Below are 12,606 nucleotides of genomic sequence, written 5' to 3'. Positions count from 1 at the left end.
ATAATCACTTTGCGTACTTTTACGCGCCCTTGAATCTACTGAGGACAGAATAATTCACGCTCAATCCTCAAAGATTGGAACAAATTGATCGATTATTTAAAAAATCATTACGTAAAACGCCGTAACTAGTAAGTAATTATTCGATTAATATGTGTCGCTGTAGTAGCTAGCTGTCTACACGTCTTGGAAGCTTACCTTTTCTGTTTTGAAGCTAAGGGATCATCTGCTAATGGTCTTGTCCGTTAGAAACTCATAAAGAATAATCGGACATTTCCTTCATTAGCCAGTATATTTTTTGTCTCATTTAATTAAAGTCGGTCGACAAAAGAGATATTTAAGCTAGTTAGAATTGCGGTTGCAAGTCCTTTAACTAACTAGCTAACGTCATCTTAGCTAATGCTACGTTCATCGTTAGCTTAGCCAATGCTAGGTATTATCTACTGGGTAAGGAGTAAAGTTAGCTTACTAGTCTTGTAACCACTTTCGTATCTTCTCCCCTACAGTAACTGTCACTGACAAGTGCAAAGATCAACCTACCTGTAGATCTAAACCAATCACTGAAAATGGCAGCTGGAGACTCCTCATTTGAAAGGTAAAGACAGACACGCCTAGATGGTTCCTGCCACCTGAATGTGTTAAAAGTTTACCCACTCAATACTTTCGTGACAAAGTAAAACTTAATCAGTTTTGGATATTTAATTTAGGATATTTATCATTTATCCTGCATACATATGTTTCTAATAAGAAAATGCACACAAATGAACAGCACATGCACTGCTATAATTGAATAAAGAGTTGTTAAAGACAACATTTCTGCTTCACAGCCACAACTCAAGTATATATATCCAATTATGTTTGCTCTATATACAATAATAAAGCTTGTCATCTATAATTGCCTCATTGATAATATCCACAGACCTGACATATGAGTTCAGTTGCACTGCCCCAGCAGCATGTGTGCATCTATAACAGCTAACAAATAGCCAGTTAAAAGTGCTAGAATAAAACTATGAAAAAGTCGTTTGAAGGAACAAAGTTAAATGGAGTAAATACAATGATGATAACATATTGAGGTACACTGGGAGTCTCCTACGTTATTCTACTGTTGGCCACAGAAGCAGAGTGCTACAGTAATGTAAGGAGTACAAATACAAACTTCTGAGCTCAAATTATCAACATTTGTATCCGAATACCTGTCTGGCTTTGTATTTTTGTTAACCTTCAATATTTGTTTATGCTGGAGGAATGTATTCATTCTGTTTTTTTGTCTGTTAGTCTTGACGAGATAAACAACTTCTCAGATTCTGGCAGTGACTACGAGGCGACATTAAAATCCACAAAGCGGAAAAAACAGGCAGTGACTGGTCCAAAGGTAAATAATGTTGTTCTCTCTCAAACTACTTTACTCTCATTTACAAACCTATAGTTTACATTATTCACAATGGAGTAGATAAGGGCAAATATACATTTGTTATTTGTTATTAATTAAATTGCATCATTGTCGATTATCTTTCCGTTCTTAAAAAAAGCCTATCCAGAGTCGTAATAGCTGTGGTAAGCCTGTACCTTATCTTACCATGGCTACCACTAATTCAGTTGACAACATCAATTCACCTCAAATCCTCTCCTGAGCTGCCCTCCCTTTTCTTTCATCTAAAGCCACTCAAGAGACCCAGGGATAAAGCTGCATTGAGGGGGTCCAGCCTCAGCAGCACTAGCAGCCCCATCCCCACCCCTCCAACCCCCCCCCTGCAGCAGCAGCAGTCCCGAGGGAGATCCAAGCAGGCCTCTCCTAAACCGGTGACGAGAGAGAACAAGGGGAACCGGGGAATCAGTGCAAAGGATATCTATGATGCTGTCTGCTCTGGAAAGAGTGCCATGGTGGTGAGCAAACCCTCAGCTGAAGAGCAAAAGGGGGAAGGTGTTATAGAGATAAACACACGCAGGCAGGGATGTAGGTGCTGAAGGAGCCATGTGTAGAGAAACAAGGCTCTAAAGCAACAATGACAGAGATTATCATCTGCTGTCAGTGGCTGACTGATCTGACCCTACAGAATTAGCTTTGATACGCAAAGAGGAAGGAGTGCTTTCACTGGGATGTGTAGTCAATGATTGACAGCATGCGTCCATCCCAACCTTTGTTGTTCTGGTCCCAGTCTCTTCTGGTTAAAGACTACCAAAAAAGGATCACATAACAATAGGAACACAAAAAAGAGTGGTGAGCAGTAATACAAAGAGTCTGTCACTACAGTGTAGAAAGGCAGCACACTGCAGATGGTATTTCTAGGTGAAGACAACACATTCAGCAACTCTGCATTTCACAACATTATAGTCTGTTACGGAAAGGTTTCTCAGTTCTTTTTGACAATATTCTCCTCCCCCCTTCCTTTTTTATATATTTTTTTATTAATATTTTCAATTATTTAAATGTTACACTGACAGTGTACAAAGCAGATTCGAGTTGCAAAATGTAGTCAACTAATACATTTTCCAATCCACTGTTTTCCGCCTCTCAAATATGTAGATTTCCAGCTTTTATCTTTTTTTAAACACACATTACACTTGATATATTTGGGTTATTGACTGATATAACAAGTCCTCATCATCTTAGACTTAGAGATACTGAGATTGACATTTTTTACAAATTTCTCACATTTTATTTACCAAAAAGAATCGGTGGATTATTCAACAATACAAATAATTGTTACTTGCAGCCCTACAGCAGTTTCTTCGGTAGTGTCCATTTATTTGTATTGGTGTCACTGTTGCCAAAAAACATGAGCACAAATACAAGTGGAGAGAACTTTAGGGCATACCCACACGTGACTGAGAAATCCATAATTATATTGAATTATATATTGTTATATGATTCATCCACCCTATGATCTAAACCCAGCGTTCTCATTGGCTGCTTTCTCCTTGTCAATCTGAAGACGGTGGTGGACGAGTGGCTGGACAGCTACAAGCAGAGCCGAGAGGCGGGGCTACTGGTGCTCATCAACTTCATTGTTCAGTCCTGCGGATGCAAAGGTCAGAGGTCAAGAGGGAGCCCACGCGATGGGGGGGTTGGGAGTCAGAGTTCAGGAGATTATCTTTCCAATTTTAAGCTCAGGCAATGATCAGCACTCAACTATCGATCTCCCAATGCGGTAACGATGCTATATCTAGGTGCTGTGTTAATCCTCTGTCCATTGACAACGCAATATATCAATATTTTGTGAGAGTAAAATAAATAGAAAATAAGTCATACAGGGTTTCCCACACATAGACTTTACTTGGGCGGGCCCGCCCAGGTATATTAACGTCCGCCAAAGTATATTTCGCGACCCATTTAGGTTGAATCTTTTTTTTATCCGTCCGCGAGCACGAAGCCATCTGCAATTGATTAACTACCCCTCTTGTACCTGTTCGCTCTGCTATTGCGTGAAGGGTCTGCTTTATGCGCTCCGCAGTAACTCCGCTGCGAGGCTCCGGCAAACAGTTCGTGCAGTGTTTCCCACAGATCTGAAATATACTTTGGGTGAGGTGACGTGACGTGACGTGCAACAACAATATTATTAACATTAACCTTTCTGTTAGTCGCTTGTGAGCATACCCTTCACGCGATGGCAGAGCGAACAGGTACAGCCAGGGCCGGACCGAGACAATGTCAGGCCGGAAATTATACACCCAGCCAGGCCACTACCAGTTTCTTTTTGTGCCATTTTGCTGGATTTATTTGTCAATATTTACAGCGTTGCTGCCCATAGTGATAGCCCTATAGTTTAAATCTACTACCCACAAATAAATATATGGACATGGGTTATTATTTAAATTTTTTTTTAAATGTATTTAGGAACCTATCCATGTGATTTTAAGTGGGGGTGGACCTCAAATCCTCTAGGGGGGTCCGAGGGCATGCTCCCCCGGTAAGATTTATTTAAAAAATGTTGGAGTTAAATGCATCAATTGAGGGGGGAAATAAAGAGACTACATCTATGGGAACAGAACACCCATATGAAACAGAACTGTATACATTTCAATAATCATAAAATCATGGCCATAACCAATAACATACCATATCCAATATGAAAAAACACTGAAACTTGTTTATTTATTTTTGGTTCATTTATAGTTGTGAGTGTATCTGGGCTCCTGATTCAGCCTCACCTTAATATACCTGGGCGGCCCGCCCAAGTAAAGTCTATGTGTGGGGAACCCTGGCATGCTCCACTAGCACCCCACCCCCCTATTCTCGGCTACCACCACAAGTATATTCAAATCTGTGGGAAACACTGTCATACCATGCCATTTAATTTTTTAGGAGAACCAGAATGATTTGATTACTACCTTTTTATCTATGTTCTTGTGTTTATCTCTCTTGTGTGGAATAATTGTGTACAGGTGTGGTGAGCAGAGAGATGTTGGACAGCATGCAGAACGCTGAAATCATCAGCATGCTAACCAGAGAGTTTAATGAGGTAAGATAATTAAGATTTGTTTCAATAATTACTAGAAGATAAAGGTTATTCTCCCAGACCTGCGGGTTCAAATCTAGTTCATCATAATGTTTCTCATCCAGTCTCAACTGCAATTTGCTGAGAAATCAACAACCTCCCCAATCCCAAGGACGAGTACAGCGTGATTGAACACACCAATTAAAATCTCATGCTGATAAATGGACACATTGATGAGTTAATTACTCCGGTTTGCCACTGAATTGTCATTATAGCAAACCTCTGCCTCAAAGAACTATGGTGAGAAAAGTGTAAGATATTTTCGCTTTCTGTTTTTTCTGTCTTCCTCCAGGACTCAGTGAACTACCCTCTGTGTACTCCAGGCCCTGAGATGAGGCGTTTCAAAGCCAGCCTGTGTGAGTTTACTCGGGTTCTGGTGCGCTCCTGTAGGAACAGCCTTATTTTTGACGAGTACCTGTTCCCCACCCTGCTGGCTCTGCTCACCGGCCTGTCCGACTCGCAGGTCAGAGCCTTCAGACACACCAGCACCCTGCTCGGTAAGTACATCTGTACAGTAATGGTGCATAAAACCAGGGTGTCCGCGGGGTCTTAAAAAGTATTAAAAGTTGATAAATCAATTTAGCGAAATTAAGGCTATTAAAAAGTATTAAACGTCATTTTCCAAGGTATTACATTTTGTAGCTTGTTTTCAATAAGTATATAGATTGTCCAAAGAGGTTGTATTCTACAGTTTGCCTGAATGTAATCATTGCGTAGGTGTGTAGTGTGATTCTGTGTAGTTTATTTATGGCATCCCGTTGGATTTGACGTCATCTGAACAGGACATCGCACGCTCACTGCTTGATAGCGCGCGCAGGTCCGTTTACGCCGGTTGTTAAACAACATCGTTATGGGGAAATGCAAGTTTGCGTCCAAATGGTTGGAAGATAAGGAGGAAGGACAATCAATACTGTATATAGTGAATGTGAGGTAAAGTGTGTCGTCAATGTAACCGATTAAAACTCGAAGTGGCGATGAGGTCTTAAAATGTATGGAAAGGGTCTTAAAAAAAGGTCTTAAAAGGTATTACATTTGACTTCAGGATTCCTGCATATACCCTGAAAATGGAAAAGTAAACACACTCAAAACACACTCAAAACTGACTTCACAAGAAAACTTTAAATATAGTTTTGAGTCTAAACCTATTGATTGGTGATAATCATGTTTGCTAGGCATTGAAGTCACCTGCTAAGGGAAGAAATCTATGCTCCGTGCGCTCCGTGACACCAGGGGGTTTTCCTCCTGCTTTTCTTGGAGTAATACAAAAGTACTCCATTCAGCTGACATCTGTTTCAGTTGTTTGAGAAGTTATTTTGTTTTTCAGAATGTACTCCTCCTGTAAATGTTTCTCATTGTTGTTGTTTTTTAAACCTCAGCCTTTGAAAGCCCATTCATTTGATTGATTTCCACTATTCAACTAAAACCACAAAATAAAGTCCAACTAATTTACACTTGGAGCAGGCTGGTTAGTACTGTTTGTTGGGGAATAATTTGCTTAGGCATTCAACCTTTGACACAGTTCATCAATTTCTCCTTTCACTGTCTCCTTTCCCATGGCATAGGTCTACAGCCTTGGGTATTGCTGCTATCTCTCTTAAGGAAGAGGCAGCTTGGGCGCATTGTTGTTGCCAGTCTATGACAGAGCACAAGCCGCCACGAGCCACGAGGTAGTTTACTGTTCAGGGACGTACTGTACTGGTGCACATTCTTTCCTATGGACGAGAGCTCTAGTTAGATTCAGGGTCCATATTTGTTCAGTCTCGCTGATGAGGAATGTTGATTATTACACTGCGAACTAGTTAAAACCTCGAGCTGCAGAAGAGTTCTTCAGAATTGGTTTGGCAACCGCTGTGTCAACTCGTGACACACCACCTGTCTTGTCAATTCTCCGGCCGTAACTCCAAATAAACCGTCAGTGTTTGCCATCAAAGCTCCAGCTCTCCTCGTGTCTCTCTGAGTCCTGTTTCCAATTGCTTCAGAAGTTTCCCCCCACACTTTTTAGATGTGTCAGTGCTCTCTATCCCTGACAACCTGCATGCTTCTCTGTGTTAGCCATGAAGCTGATGACTGGGCTGGTGGAAGTGGCTGTGATCGTGTCTGTTCAGCAGCAGACCACCCAGCGGCAATACGACCAGGAGAACAGCAAGAGGGCATCGGACAGAGCCTCTGACAGACTGGAGGAGCTGCAGGGCCACCATCAGTCAGGTGACACACACACACACACACACAAAAACACTGGTATAAATGCATGCACAAAGCCACTATCTCATAATAAAAATGTGCTGTTTTTTTCCATGGGAGAGGATACAATTAGTGCTTAGAGAGATCATACTAAAGTATTCATATTGAAGACACTTTTGCAAGTAGGAAAAAGAGAACATGCTCTTTGCCCTTTTTTATGTTTAAATTATGTTCATAATAAATACAATCCAGAAATTCTCATTGACATGTTTGTGTTGTAGCTGCAGGAGAACAAAGCGGAGGTATCCTCCATGATGAACGCTACGTTTCGTGGTGTGTTTGTGCACCGTTACCGGGACCGGCTGCCTGAGATCCGGGCTGCTTGTATTGAGGAGTTGGGTGTTTGGCTGATAAATAACCCCGAAGACTTTCTGAATGACGGATGTCTGAAGTACCTGGGGTGGACCCTACATGACAAGGTAGACACATAGAGACAGGACTAGAACGAAAGAGTTAAGTAATGTTTTTACCGTAAGACATTTTTTTGCATGAAGCTTCTATTTTGGATAAGAGTCAAGCTCTGTATTTAGGACGTCAACACGAAGAAATCTGCAAACGACCCTCAGTCTGGATTAAGTTTCATCTGATTTTTCATTCTTATCAAATCAACTTTGAATGCGTGCAATGTTGATTTTCTGCAATTTCACAACTGTTGATTTGTGCAATTTTATTTCTATTTTTTTATGTTTTTGTTGCTATACAAATATAATTTATGTTGCTGTAATGCCCCTTTTCACACGGTTTTTCCTGTTCACACCGCAGCGGAGCCGGCTCTAAGCACCGAAAACCGGTGCTTACCAAGCACCAAAAAATTGTCGGTCTCGAAGCAAGAACCGCATACGTCACGCTTACGTCGGAGGGGGGCAAGATTAACCTGAGCTAACCGTTTATGGCGAGTACGGCAAATACAAGTTGTAACAAGCAGTAGCACTGAGCAAAGTGACTAGAACGCAACCACACGCTTTATAAAGTCAGGCAACACTAACCAGGCTTCGTGTGATTCTGTTTATTTGTGCCTTACTTTGACCATCTGTTCGCTGTTATTGATCATTGTGGAGAGAGGCAGACGTTTTGTTTTGTATTATAGCAGCTATCGGATGGAATCAATACATGGGCTGCACAGGTTGTCATGTCCGACTATCACAAGTAGAATCATAATGAAAAATACGCCGGTATAATGTGCCTGTAGAAAACGGTTTATGCCACAATAGGATAGCAACAACAAGTAGTCAAGATAGTCAGTTTAGCTTCGGTTGCTATGCTAACATCACCCATTTTATACCAGAGAAACTTTCATAACAGCGTTGTGATGCCAAACCAAGCCCCCAGGAAGCGCGCCGGAATCTGATGAAAATATTCGTTGTGTCCAAACGGCAGTACTACAATTTCCGTATCAGTCCGTGACGTCACTGGGCCCAGAAAGACTTTTCCCCAATGACTAACATTGGGAAAGAGAAGTCTGTAAATCAGCGGATACTTTTTAAAAAGCTAAATAAACTACCCAGTATGAACTATTTTATAGCCCTTATTAGAATCATTCGGTCCTGAAAGTTGTAAAATGCACTAAAAGCCGAATCTAGATTTATTTTCTGTCTCCATTCATTCTACTGAGCCGAGAGTGGGAGCTCGGGGGGGCGGGGCTTAAGGGGCGCATGCTCTGTGAGCGCACATACGGGTTCTTCTGCTCTGACAGCTAGGCATGATGGGTAATCTCTCTGTGACGTTTCGCTCTCTCAAAAGTTGGGCCATTTTGTCCTCTCATAGGAAATAACGAGACCCCGCCTCCCACGCTGTATCCAGTTCTTATTATACATCCATGGGCCAAACAGCGTCAATTCATACTGAAACACATTCACTTGGGGAATTGGGGATATGTATCAGCTGCTTGTGTGACAGTCAGACAGTGAATACTTTACAGCGGCCGCTGCCGTATGAGTTAAAGGGAGAATAAACTCCCGTGGAAGAGCAGCAGAGGCAGCACCAGTCGGACTCTGGGCGGTGTGAACAAAACGGTGGCTGAAAAGAACCGGTTCCGAACCAGAAGAGCACTAGCACGGAGCTAGAACGGGAACCGCGTTGGTGTGAAAGGGGCATTAAGATTGCTTCTAGACCTGCCACCTATACACTTGTGTGTATCCCTCTATATTAGCTAAAAGCAGGACGAGAAACTTTTCCCACAGTACAAATTATGTTTGAAAGGGCTTATGGCCAACAAATATTGATTCTGTTGGATAAGATCATTTCCGAAATTCAAGGCATGTATTTAACCAATTATTTAAACATGTTTTTATAATTTAATACTAATGATATTAGTTCAGCTTAAACCTAATCTGTAATTAAGCAGAACCACCCAGTTCAAACAGAATTAATAAATATGCAAAAATAAAACCTGTGCACCATTCAAATGTTAATTTATAAGTTTAAGGTCAACGTATTTTGAATGAAGCTTGAAACTGTTCAGTACGGCCCTTGAATCTCACCTGTGTCACAGTGGCAGCAGCTGTTTGTCTGCTGCTCTCTGCAGGGCAGCAGTGGACTGCAGTGTACAGGCTATAGGCATCTTTTCATTTTATATTCAAGATTTATAGTCAGAAAGCCTCTCACACCAGACGGCGCTATTGTAGAATATCTGTACACAGACCCAAGAAAGTTCACATACTCTCCCTCACACAAAGAGAAATGTCCTCTCTGTCTTATATCAGTCTGTATGTAGTTTACAAAGTGTGTTTCTGTACTCTGTTCTTCAGCAAAGTCCAGTGCGTCTGCAGTGTGTCCGTGCCCTGCAGGCCCTGTACCAGGAGAAGGAATTAATTGGCCGCCTGGAGCTTTTCACCAGCAGATTTAAAGTGAGGCATCCCTCTGGATTGGACTCACCTCATTGAATGTCTCTTTTCCCCCTCCTCCCGTCTGTCTGTCTCTCTGTCTGTCTCTCTGTCTGTCTGTCTGTCTGTCTCTCTGTCTGTCTCTCTCTCTGTCTGTCTCTCTGTCTGTCTCTCTCTCTGTCTGTCTGTCTGTCTGTCTGTCTGTCTCTCTGTCTGTCTCTCTCTCTGTCTGTCTCTCTCTCTGTCTTCTCTGTCTGTCTGTCTGTCTGTCTGTCTGTCTGTCTCTCTGTCTGTCTCTCTGTCTGTCTCTTTGTCTGTCTCTCTGTCTGTCTGTCTGTCTGTCCGTCTGTCCGTCTGTCTGCATACCCTCTCTTTAATCTATTGTTTCAGCTTATTGTTTCTATTTTGCTGCCTGCCTGTGTCCGTCTTCGCAGTATTATTGTGCCCCTCCCACTTCTTTGCCTTTTTTTATTTATTTTTGTATTATTATTCACCGTTCTGGTTTGTTGTGTCGGTCTTATCCTTTGTCTCTGGGTGTGTCTCTGGGTGCATTAATTGCTGCCAATTACTGTTGGTTAATAAGCTTTGTTCAAACACATACAAACCCTCCTAAGCCACATGTGCTGCTGCAGATAAATGGTTTTCATGCCATGGCTTAGTGCCTAATCAGTTGGTTTGTATGCGTGCATGCATGTCTGTGGGTACTTTAATGTGTGTCATTTTTACACCCATGTGTCTGCTGGCATGGCTGTTCTTCTGTCTGTTTAAGGAGAGGATGCTCTGCATGGTGCTGGACAAAGACCTGGATGTGGCAGTGGAAGTGGTCAATCTGTTGCTGCTGATCCAACAGTGAGCACTCTCTCTCTCTCTCTCTCTCTCTCTCTCTCTCTCTCTCTGAAGCATTCTCTCTCTGAAGCATTCTCTCTCTCTCTCTCTCTCTCTCTCTCTCTCTGAAGGATTCTCTCTCTCTCTCTCTCTCTCTCTCTCTCTCTCTCTCTCTGAAGGATTCTCTCTCTCTCTATTCCGCGTCTCTACACTCTGAAGGAGTCCTCTCTCTCTGGTCTCTCTCTCTCTCTTTCTCTCTCTCTCTCTCTCTCTCTCTCTGAAGGATTCTCTCTGTGCCTTTAGCTCCAACATACAGTACAGGAACTTAACTGGCATAGTTCAAAACAAACCAAATATAGCAAGTTTTTTACAATTTCCTCTTTTTGCTTGGATAGTTTTGTGCTTTATTAAAACAAATTATATTAATATAATTAGTTATAATGTTATCCAGTTATTTGATTCTGTTCGTCTTTGATCCATGAAAGTGCCTGAATAAGAATCTGTTTATACCAAATTCTCACTTAGAAATGTGAGATGAAAATCCCAAATACTGCAAATAGATCCTGGTTGTCCTCCTTCCAGGTCCAGTTTCTCGACAATAGAAGTGAAATGGTTACTCATAGGTGTGATAACACTCTTTGTCGTAGATGCGGATGAATCACAGTGTGATTGGCCAACATCTCCCACCACTGACTCAACTCACAACTTAGATGTAGATAACTGAAAGAGAAGACAATGTGATTATGAAATGTATGGAAAAATCCTACTGATTGTTAATAAAGGTTATATAAATAGCATACTGTACTGTGTTAAATACCTGTTCAAATAAAACTGAAACACTTTTAGACAAGAGGCAAAACAATGTCGGTTTTTAACCTTGTGTTTTACATTGTCCAGTAAGAGTTTTATGTGCACATATGCAGGAGCACAGAGGGTGGTCTGAGAGAGGAGGAGTGCGGTCACATCTATCCGCTGGTCTACGCTTCAAACCGAGGCCTGGCGTCTGCCGCTGGCGTCTTCCTCTTCAACAAGTACATTTTCATGTTTCCTTTCTGCAAACTGTCAGTCTGTTTTAGAACATTTGTAGAGTCGTGAAGCATAAAGATAATACTGATTTAAACCATGGATGTATAATAAGAACTGGATACAGCGTGGGAGGCGGGGTCTCGTTCTTTCCTATGAGAGCTGCTCATTGGCGCATGAAGACAAAATGGCCCAACTTTTGAGAGAGCGAAACGTCACAGATTACCCATCATGCCTGACTGTAAGAGCAGAAGTACCCGTATGTGCGCTCATAGAGCATGCGCAGTTGAGTTGCCCCTTAAGCCCCGCCCCCCGAACTCCCACTCTCAGATGCGCGTTTATAATGCCGAGGAAAATAACTCTCAGAATAACGTTATTAGCACCTTTTACAACTTGAGGACCTAATGTAATAAGGGCTATACAAATGTTCATACTGGGTAGTTTATTTGGTTAAAAAAAAAAATTATCCAACGATTTACAGACCACTTTTTCCCAATGTTAGTCAATGGGGAAAAAGTCTTTCCGGGCCCAGGGACATCACGGACTGATACGGAAGTTGCAGTACGCCGTTTGGACACAACGAATATTTTCCTCAGAGTCCGGCGCACTTCCTGGGGGCTTGGTTCAAACCGGTTGATTGTCAGCTAATCTGCCGTCAATTGTTACCATTGTCTTAAATTCCCACATATGTCATGGCCCACATAATGGTTTTACGTTGCACACAGACACACCGGTGCAGACAGTAACCACCTATTGTCATAGCAACACACACAACTGGGTTGCTAACGTGTGGACTTTCTGCCTAAATGATGCGTCTTTCTCTTAGCATCTTTTTATGACTAGCAACACATTTTGCAACTCACACACCTTTACAATCTTCCTCTTTCATTTATGGTTTGGTTTAAACAAATACATTGCTCTGGATAGATAATACATATTTGACTCTCTGTTGTAGGCTTCTCCGTGGTAGGAAATATGTGATGCTGTCTTATAGCTATAGAAAGAAAATTGGAAGTGGCAGGTGATAAATAATACAAATGAAAAAGAATGGAAACTGGAATTTGCCAAGGAAATTGCATCCCTAGTTGTGTGGCTCTTCCTGTATTGGACAGATATGTTTCAATTTCTATTTGTTGATTGATTTCTTTATAAAAGACATTCCGCCAAATTAAAACATTAGATGTCTTTCATGACCTTGA

At 41.7% G+C, this 12,606-nt stretch overlaps 1 protein-coding gene across 1 annotated transcript in view; it reads left to right on the top strand.

Moving 5' to 3' along the window:
* Nucleotides 1-52: 52 nt before the first annotated feature.
* Nucleotides 53-12,606, top strand: part of LOC117490113 (cohesin subunit SA-2) — a 33,016-nt gene continuing 20,462 nt past the window's right edge. Inside the window, 13 exon segments of the mRNA XM_034139700.1 lie at nucleotides 53-128; nucleotides 504-592; nucleotides 1,276-1,372; nucleotides 1,660-1,884; nucleotides 2,934-3,030; nucleotides 4,384-4,460; nucleotides 4,789-4,993; nucleotides 6,549-6,685; nucleotides 6,687-6,701; nucleotides 6,959-7,156; nucleotides 9,485-9,583; nucleotides 10,329-10,408; nucleotides 11,308-11,415. Of these exon segments, the coding sequence (XP_033995591.1) occupies nucleotides 564-592; nucleotides 1,276-1,372; nucleotides 1,660-1,884; nucleotides 2,934-3,030; nucleotides 4,384-4,460; nucleotides 4,789-4,993; nucleotides 6,549-6,685; nucleotides 6,687-6,701; nucleotides 6,959-7,156; nucleotides 9,485-9,583; nucleotides 10,329-10,408; nucleotides 11,308-11,415 (1,367 nt within the window). The 5' untranslated portion in view covers nucleotides 53-128; nucleotides 504-563.

Source organism: Trematomus bernacchii, unplaced genomic scaffold (genome assembly GCF_902827165.1).
Source record: "Trematomus bernacchii unplaced genomic scaffold, fTreBer1.1, whole genome shotgun sequence".
In the NCBI taxonomy this organism is placed as follows: domain Eukaryota; kingdom Metazoa; phylum Chordata; class Actinopteri; order Perciformes; family Nototheniidae; genus Trematomus; species Trematomus bernacchii.
The sequence above is the reverse complement of the archived record's forward strand: the minus strand, read 5'-3'. Positions and strand labels throughout refer to the sequence as shown.